The 9,850-nt window shown below is 41.9% G+C and overlaps 1 protein-coding gene across 1 annotated transcript in view; it reads right to left on the minus strand.

The window, feature by feature from the left end:
• HEATR3 (HEAT repeat containing 3) overlaps positions 1-8,885 on the minus strand; it is a 28,546-nt gene extending 19,661 nt beyond the window's left edge. Inside the window, exons 1-4 of the mRNA XM_063437908.1 lie at positions 8,738-8,885; positions 3,670-3,842; positions 3,499-3,586; positions 2,463-2,575 (exon numbers count right to left, since the gene is read on the minus strand). Coding sequence (XP_063293978.1) covers positions 2,463-2,575; positions 3,499-3,586; positions 3,670-3,842; positions 8,738-8,875 — 512 coding nt within the window. The 5' untranslated portion in view covers positions 8,876-8,885. The remainder of the gene's footprint in view (positions 1-2,462; positions 2,576-3,498; positions 3,587-3,669; positions 3,843-8,737) is intronic.
• Positions 8,886-9,850: the final 965 nt, after the last annotated feature.

The following is a 9,850-nucleotide window of genomic DNA, read 5'->3' on the forward strand; positions in this document are numbered from 1 at the left end:
AAATAACAATGATATCGTGCCTTTCCTATTTGGGTCATGTAAAAATAATTTTTCCAGTGGTGAAATTTCCAATATTTTGTCATTTTTGTCGGTGTCTGTTACTTTGTATAATTCCTTCAATTTCTCAATAACCATCATACATTCATCCATCAATGTATGCTTGAATTGTAGTTTTTCAAACGATAAAATAGCATTACCGCGGAAAAAATAGTCTATGTTAGTCAGATGGTGAGTCTTTAATAAATCAGAATTCAAAGAGAAAAATAAACTATTTCTAAAGGTAAATGCAGAAAATATACATGCCACATGTAGTGGATGCAGTGTGTTTAGACAGGGGAGCTGTATACACTCTGCATTCACTTTACGCACACTACACAAACACACACTCTGCATTCATTATATACACACACACACACTACACAAACTCTGCATTCAATATATATATATCTATCTATCTATCAAGATCTTGATAAAGACCCTGAATGGTCGAAACGTTGATGTAGACTGATGAATACACTATTGGAAAATCCAAGTGAGTGCTCCTGTCTGAATTTGTGTACCTATTGGCCTTGAGGCACCCGGGTAATATACTTTTGATTTTTCATTTTTGGGTTGAGTGCCAGAGTCTGGACATATATATATTGAATGCAGAGTGTGTGTTTGTGTAGTGTGCGTAAAGTGAATGCAGTGTGTATATAATGAATGCAGAGTGTTAGTGCAGTGTGCGTATATATAATGAATGCAGTGTGTGTGTGTGTGTGGTGTGTATATATAATGAATGCAGAGTGTGTGTATATAGTGAATGCCGTGTCTTTGTGTAGTGTGTGTGTGTTTCTGTAGGTCATTTGGGTAAAATGGGGGGGTAGGGGAGGCATTTTTTATTTTAAATATTTTTTTATTTTTTTTTTTTTAAATAATTATTTTTATTTATTTTTTAGTCCCCCCTCCCTGCTTGTTACTTGACCAGGAAGGGGAGTATGCCACCCCCTGGTGGTCTGGTGGCATGTACTGTGCAGTGGAGGCCAAGCAAGCGCTTACTTACCTCCCTTCAGCTCCCCTGTGTAAATCTTGCGGGACTCGCGAGATTTAGACAGGGGAGCTGAAGGGAGCTGCTTGGATGGTAAGTAAGAGTGTGCTGGGCCTCCCAGGACCGCCATGCTTGTAATGGGCCCGGCGGTCCTGGTATGTATTATCGGCAATATCGGTATATTTATTGGCCGATACCGCTATTGCCGAAAATACCCAATAATCGGCCAGATCGATAATCGTTGATCCCTAATTTATAGGCAAACAATATCAAATGCAGGAAAATTGAAAGACTGTCTCTGCTTTTGTAATGACTGGTGCTATGCATGGATATCCATGCTCAGCACCAAACACCAAAGAGACAGGAATAGCATTGGTACTTGCTATCTCTAGTCTCAAGGAGCAGGACCTTCAAGTCCTACCAAGTCATAGACAGGAGTTGTTAATTCCCTTATATAACAGAAGCTCCCTTTTCATAATAGATGCTCCTGTTGCGGTTCCTTTTATGTTACAAAGAACACATAACCAGCTTTCTGATCATCTCAGAAATGTTGTAAAAATACTAGATGCTAGTTTAAGGGCTTGAGAGCTAGCCACCTGGGTATAGATTATGGGCACTTCTATGGACGCAGTCAGCACACTTGTAACCTGTAACATTGATTTAATTTGGTGCAGCGCCATCTGTTGGTTGAAGGGTACCTTGCTGCAGTGTTGGGCCTATATGTTCCAGTTGAACAGTTTGAATACTGTATATTGATAAGCCACAGGCAATACAGGCATAATGCCTTGGGTTTATAATCAGTTTTGCAACCCTAGCACTACTTACATTTCTAACCACAAATGGAATGGGAGAGTCGTAAAACACTAGTCCCAGTGTAAAATAAAGAATTTGACAAAAGACCCTTTAGAAATAGCAGTTTAAGACTGGTTCTTTCAGATATTCCATTGACCAAGCTTAGGGCTACTTTCTGGAGGCAGTGAGGACTTACTACAGAGTCTGACAACCTGTTAGCAGAAAGCTATTACTCAGGCTGAAAGTGTGTTTTGTAACAATGTGTTTGGAGGAGGCATGGAGGATGTATGAGTAGACGGCAAAACCAAAGAAGAATGGGTATTTGATATAAGAGGGCAGCTCTGGATACAAAGCTTAGGACCAGTCACACCATATTCCTGCTACATCAACGCTCTCACAGAACTTTAAAGCACAGCTACCAGCTACAATTTAAAGCCCTATTTTGTCGGTTTGCCAAATTAAAACAAAATAAGCTTAAGTGAATAAAAGTGCTTACAGTGATTCAAAATTAAATTAAAAATATAAAAACATCTGCAGAATTTTAAAAATATATGTACAAATTTTCTGCTGTTTGAACTAAAAAGCAGGTTTATTTTAAAAGGGTTGAGGGAAACAACAAAAAAATACAAATACAAATTCTTACCAAACATTCCAAAGTACATTAATAGCCTGGATTGCAATGTCTTCCACACATTTCTTTGACAGGTCTTTGGTGTTTATTGTAGGCTCCATATTTGCATCTAAGCCTGTAGTGCACTGTTTATAGTCATTAAAAAGAAAAGAAAAAAAAAAGTTTAAAAACATATCTTTATTTTATTCATAAACACAGAAGAGCAATTAAATGTTGGTATCTCAGTTTGTGTGCCCTAACATTCAAACAATGCTGTATGATTTGCTGCTAAAAGCAGCACATTTGCTATGCATATCTACCACAACCATATAAAGCCAGCCAGATTATAATCAAATCCCATTAATGGATCAATTGCTTTAATACAGATCAAGGGTATTGGACCTTTAACACTAAACCCAGCAAAGCCCAAATCACCCTACAACTCTATCCTAACTGTAAATGCCTCACCAATCTGACTTTTACTTTACAAAACACACTATGGCAAGTGCAAGCAGGCAAGTGAAGTCATTGTTTTAGGTATATTAGGACCAGTAAATCTTTTCTACTATAATTTCCAAATCTCCCACACATTATGTGTGCAGTGAATGTGCTACAATTTCAGTCTATCCAATTTTCCTCACCCAAGCACAAAGATGTGCTTAGAAAAGGGTTAAAAAAAATAAACCACACAATTACCTAAACATTTACTTCAGATACCATAACTACATTTGGACAATTTTACCCTAAAAATGCTTTGCTTCACTTACACAGTAGATGTAGGGCATCAATGAAGGAGCCATACAGCAGTAAGAATGTGGGACTACACTAGCTTCCCTCTATGTCCTTCCCCTATTACCCGTTCACACAGTTAATTTCCTTACAAAAGCCAACAGGCACAGACCAGAAACTTATATATATATACACACAAATAAGACCGTGATGCATGATTGTGCAATAGTGTGCATGGACATCTTTTAATGCTTACATTTTAAATGTTCAATAACAACGCATAACACACAAATTTTAGAAGGTGTTAAGAGCAATTATTTTGCAGAAGAATATAGCCTACCTCTTTTAGCAAAGCCACCAATGGAGTCATGATGTCCCTTGTTACCATGTCATCACATACATCATACCCTCCACAAGTGCTTAGGTTCCTAAAAAAAAAAAACATAAAATAACTGAATGCATTAGCACAAGAAGCACACACCAACATTTTATAGCTGTTTTTGTCTTTTACCGTAAGGCACCAGCAGCAGTCTCGCGGACAGACAAGCATTTATCAAGTAGCAATGGACCAAGGCATCGGACTGCATCTCTCTGCAGAAAGGCAGGGATAACTTGTTTCTGTTGGACAAGAGTAGAGATGCTGGCACATGCAAACTCCCTTACTTCTGCAGAAGGACTTTGGAGCTGGGAAAGAACACAGATGATTTTAGCATTTTGGAGAGTTTTGCAAAGCAAGGTGTAAATATACATGAAGTGTCTGTGCAGCTACCATTTAGAGTTCAGCTGGAATTGGATATGGATTAAATACTGTGGGGTGTGTGCACTATACAGCAAACTGTAACTAATTAAAATCAAAATTGCAAAAATGAAAGCTAAAATATCCAAGCTATGGATATTTTTGATTTTTGCCTTAACCCCTTAAGGACCAAACTTCTGGAATAAAAGGGAATCTTGACGTGTCACACACGTCATGTGTCCTTAAGGGGTTAAACATTGCCACTTTTAATTTTCTTAGTAAATAAACATATATTTTACATTTATCTGTAACTCTACACATTTGCTTTAAAGGGACACTATAGTCACCTGAACAACTTCAGCTTAATGAAGCAGTTTTGGTGTATAGAACATGCCCCTGCAACCTCACTGCTCAATCCTCTGCCATTTAGGAGTTAAATCCCTTTGTTTATGAACCCTAGTCACACCTCCCTGCATGTGACTTGCACAGCCTTCCATAAACACTTCCTGTATAGAGAGCCCTATTTAGGCTTTCTTTATTGCAAGTTCTGTTTAATTAAGATTTTCTTATCCCCTGCTATGTTAATAGCTTGCTAGACCCTACAAGAGCCTCCTGTATGTTATTAAAGTTCAATGTAGAGATTGAGATACAATTATTTAAGGTAAATTACATCTGTTTGAAAGTGAAACCAGTTTTTTTTTTCATGCAGGCTCTGTCAATCATAGCCAGGGGATGTGTGGCTAGGGCTGCATAAACAGAAACAAAGTGATTTAACTCCTAAATGACAGTGAATTGAGCAGTGAAATTGCAGGGGAATGATCTATACACTAAAACTGCTTTATTTAGCTAAAGTAATTTAGGTGACTATAGTGTTCCTTTAAGTAAAAGAAAATATCATATAAATTGGATATTAAAAGAATAAAACACCAGATTACCTTTACAGGGGCATTCTAAGCACCAAACCCACTACAGTTAAATGTAGTGGTCTTGGTGTTAGAAGTTGTCCCTGCACTGTGACAAAAGTATGCAAACTGCCACTTGAGGCAATTCCTAGTGAGGACTAGAAAAACGTACGTTTGGTGTCATGACGATGCCGGACAATTTTAAGTTTTCCTTTAGAAAAACAACTTACCGTATATACTCGAGTATAAGCCGACCCGAATATAAGCCGAGGCCCCTAATTTTATCCCAAAAAACTGGGAAAACGTATTGACTCGAGTATAAGACTAGGGTGGGAAATGCAGCAGCTACTGGTAAATTTCTAAGTAAAATTAGATCCTAAAAAAAATATATTAATTGAATATTTATTTACAGTGTGTGTATAATGAATGCAGTGTGTGCGTATGTGTGTGTGTATGAGTGCAGCGTGTGTGTATGAGTGCAGTGTGTGTGTGCATGAATGCAGTGTGTGTGTTTGTATGAATGCAGTGTGTGAATGCAGTGTGTGCAGGGCCGGTGCAAGGATATTTGCCGCCGTAGGCAAAAAATTTTTTGCCGCCCCCTCCCCCCCCCCATATGTCCTGACTTCCCCTCCTCCTCCCTCAGTGGTCCTTACCTCCCCACCCCCGTGTTCCTTCACCCCCCCCCCAGTGGTCCTGACTCACCCCTCCCCTAGTGGTCCTTACCCTCCCCTCCCCTAGTGGTCCTTACTTCCCCCTCCCCTCCCATAGTGGTCCTTATCCCACCCCCTCCCTCTCATAGTGGTCCTTATCCCCCTTCTCCCTCCCATAGTGTTCCTTATCCCCCCATCCCTCCCATAGTGGTCCATATACCCCCCCTCCCTCCCATAGTGGTCCTTATACCCCCCCTCCCTCCCATAGTGGTCCTTATCCCACCCCCTCCCTCCCATAGTGGTCCTTATCCCACCCCCTCCCTCCCATAGTGGTCCTTATACCCCCCCCTCCCTCCCATAGTGGTCCTTATACCCCCCCTCCCTCCCATAGTGGTCCTTATACCCCCCCTCCCTCCCATAGTGGTCCTTATCCCCCCCCCCTCCCTCCCATAGTGGTCCTTATCCCCCCCCCCCTCCCTCCCATAGTGGTCCTTATCCCCCCCCCTCCCTCCCATAGTGGTCCTTATCCCCCCCCTCCCTCCCATAGTGGTCCTTATCCCCCCCCCCCCTCCCATAGTGGTCCTTATACCCCCCTCCCTCCCATAGTGGTCCTTATACCCCCCTCCCTCCCATAGTGGTCCTTATACCCCCCTCCCTCCCATAGTGGTCCTTATACCCCCCTCCCTCCCATAGTGGTCCTTATATCCCCCCCTCCCTCCCATAGTGGTCCTTATCCCCCCCCTCCCTCCCATAGTGGTCCTTATACCCCTTTTTTTTTTGTTATTATTAATTTTTTTTTTATTCTTATTATTTTTTTATTCTTATTTTATTTATATTTTTTTTTTTCGTCCCCCCTCCCTGCTTGATATATGGCAGGGAGGGGGGCTCTCCTTCCCTGGTGGTCCAGTGGCAGTTCAGTGGGGGAGAGGGGTGCTGGCAGAGCTGTAACTTACCTTTCCTGCAGCTCCTGTCAGCTCTCTCCTCCTCCGCGCGGTCTGTGCAGCTCCCTCTGTCAGCTCACAGTGTAAATCTCGCGAGAGCCGCGGCTCTCGCGAGATTTACACTGGGAGCTGACCGAGGTGCTGAACGGACGGCGCAGAGGAGGAGAGAGCTGACAGGAGCTGCAGGAAAGGTAAGTTACAGCTCTGCCAGCACCCCCCTCCCCCCAGTCTGTATTATGGCAATGCAAATTGCCATAATACAGACTATGACTCGAGTATAAGCCGAGTTGGGGTTTTTCAGCCCAAAAAATGGGCTGAAAAACTCGGCTTATACTCGAGTATATACGGTAATGCTTTTCCATCAGAATAATTCTATTGGTGCAAAGCAGCAATTGTAGTGCATGTGCAATAGTTAGAGCATTTCATCTGTCATTGTTCTGCACGATCTCACACAAAGAAGGAGCGGCGGTCACAGCAAGACTGCCATGCTGCTGGATGAAAGATAAATGTCACTTTTTTTTTTACATTCGAAAGGGCTTAGGGATCTAAAAATACATATGTGTTTAGAACATTATTCCTTTAATTGCAATTATTAACTGACTGAGAATAACTGACCTGAAACTAGACATCACTCAAGCTGCACAAAATGGAGTGACCAGCTAGCATATTGCAGTTTTCCTGTACGGTGGGGGAATAATGCACTGTCTACCTCCATGCAGTTCGGAAGCCCTAATCAGGACAGATCAGGTCATACTGACGCCATGACAGTAACTACCACTAATCTTACATAGATCTCAATGCTGCCCTAGCACTACCCAAAATTAACACTCTAAACCTACATCACCTTAAAGGGACACTGTAGGCACCCAGACCCCTTCAGCTAATTGAAGTAGTCTGGGTGCTGTGACCCTTTTGCACTTAGTGTTGCAATGTTAAACATTGCAGTTCCAGAGAACTGCTATGTTTACATTGCAGCTCTAAGTCTGCCCTCTGTTGCTGTCTACCAGACAGCCACTGGGGGCGCATCTGGAATTCAAACAGACTTTTTGTCCGTTATCTGCCGCTGGACATCCTCACGGACCTCCAGTGTCAGATTTTCCTCGTAGGAAAGCATCGGATAATGCTTTCCTATGGGGAGGTCTAATGCGCTCGCAGCCATTGCCGCACATGCGCATGACGCTGACGTCAGCAGGGGAGGAGCCTGACCCAGCACCGATTCATGTAAGTGGCTGAAAGGGAATTTAACCCTGCGGGACCTAATAACCCTATGGTGCCAGGAAAACGGCTTTGTTTTCCTGGCACTTTAGGATACCTTTAACGCAGGTTGTCACTTTTCAGGAGATCAAAGATATAATCTTTATGAAATACTGATCAAGACTGTGTTGGAATGTCTTTGAAATTCCAACAAAATTCCAAATATACCATTAGACAAAACAGGGACTACATTGTCTTATGGTAAAGCCTGAGAAGACAAAAGGTGGAACTCTGCTGTCAAATCCCACCTGCTATAAGATTCAGTCTCTGTCTATGGAGTATCTCGCGGCATCGGTATGCGTCAGAGTACAACACAGACATGGCTCACTGCAACTGAATCTCCAGCAGCTGGGGAAAAAATGCCGTTAAGAATTGCAGCGACTGCCTGAGATAAGTAAAACTCACCTACCCCCTGCACGCCGCGGCCACTGGACCTGTCAGTTTTAAATCTTTACGAAATATACAAAGACCCCACCAACTGATAGATCCGCCTTAACAGACTATTATTATTACCATTTATATAGCGCCAACAGATTCCGTAGCGCTTTACAATATTATTAGAGGGGGGATTTAACTATAAATGGGACAATTACAAAAAACTTAAGGGAAGAATAGGTTGAAAAGGACCCTGCTCAATCGCGCTTACATTATATAGACTACTTCTAACTTCAACAATCACACACTAATTCTATCACATAACATAAAATGTGTATTTTGTGGGATAAATGACATTTTATCTCATGTATAAGAACACCGATAGAACTCACCAATTATGTCCCAGTATTGTTATAATTATTATTATTATTATATTTATTGTTACATGCATTCAGTGTGTATTCTTTCCTCAATATTTAAGAACACATTATAAAAGTATTGGCTATCCTTTGCCACTCTGGTATGGACTGCATTTCCCATGATGCCCAGCCAGCCACTGAGCTGTCTGAGAGTGTTGGGTAAAGTCAGACCATAACACGTGGTAGCCATAGTTTGCAGAGCATTGCTATAAAGGGATACTACCTCCCCCAACATGGACTCCCAGCCATGCTTCCTATCCTCTGTCTGTCTCTCCTCTCCAACATGGAGTGTGTGTGCTCACATTCTGCAGGAGCTCCTCGGCATCCACATTCTTATCATCCTCGGTATCGCCGGACCTGTCAGGCTGCTTCTTAGCTGCCACCGTGGGAGAGAATGAAGGAGGCTTAAACTTGCGAGCCCGGCTCTTCCCCATGATCATTCAGCAAGGGGGAGCTTCAAGTAACTTTATTGATACACTACAAAGGAACAACAGAGCAAAGCTGTGTTTTTTTTTTTTTTTTTTAAAGCTTTATGAACAACAATTCAAAGAACAGTGCGTTGGGATGTCTATGGTTTAGACAAGCAAACTCTTGCTATCATTTTAAGCTGTTTATGCATGTTCCATTAAAGGACCACTCTAGTGCCAGGAAAACATACTCGTTTTCCTGGCACTAGAGTGCCCTGAGGGTGCCCCCACCCTCAGGGTCCCCCTCCCGCCCGGCTCTGGAAAGGGGAAAAGGGGTAAAACTTACCTTTTTCCAGCGCTGGGCGGGGAGATCTCCGTTCCGCCCCGTCGGCTGAATGCGCACGCGCGGCAAGAGCTGCGCGCATTCAGCCGGTCGCATAGGAAAGCATTTACAATGCTTTCCTATAGACGCTTGCGTGCACAGTGAGAATCACACAAGCGCCTCTAGCGGCTGTCAATGACAGAGAAACTTCTATGTTTATAACCAATTTATAAACATAGCAGTTTCAGAGAAACTGCTGTTTATAAAAAAAAAAATGGGTTAACCCTAGCTGGAACTGGCACCCAGACCACTTCATTAAGCTGTGGTCCTTTAAAAAAAAAAAAAAAATACAATATATATATATATATATAATTACATTTGTAGTTGTGTGTGTGTGTGTGTGTGTGTGTGTGTGTGTGTGTGTGTGTGTGTGTGTGTGTGTATATATATATATATGCATAAACATGTATATGTTTGTGTAGATATATGTGTGTGTGTGTGTATATGCATATTCTGGATGCTTGAATATAGGTATATTTTTTAATTCCCCTTTGTAGTATCTTTTCCTGTCCTGTTTTATTGTTTGTTTGTTTCTCTTTTTTTCCTCCACACTCTGTAAATCCTTACACATTATAAGTATATTGGTGTCTTGTTTTTTCCTTCATACCCTAATCTGACTTTGTACT

The sequence above is a fragment of the Pelobates fuscus genome, chromosome 12, assembly GCF_036172605.1.
Source record: "Pelobates fuscus isolate aPelFus1 chromosome 12, aPelFus1.pri, whole genome shotgun sequence".
Lineage (NCBI taxonomy): Eukaryota > Metazoa > Chordata > Amphibia > Anura > Pelobatidae > Pelobates > Pelobates fuscus.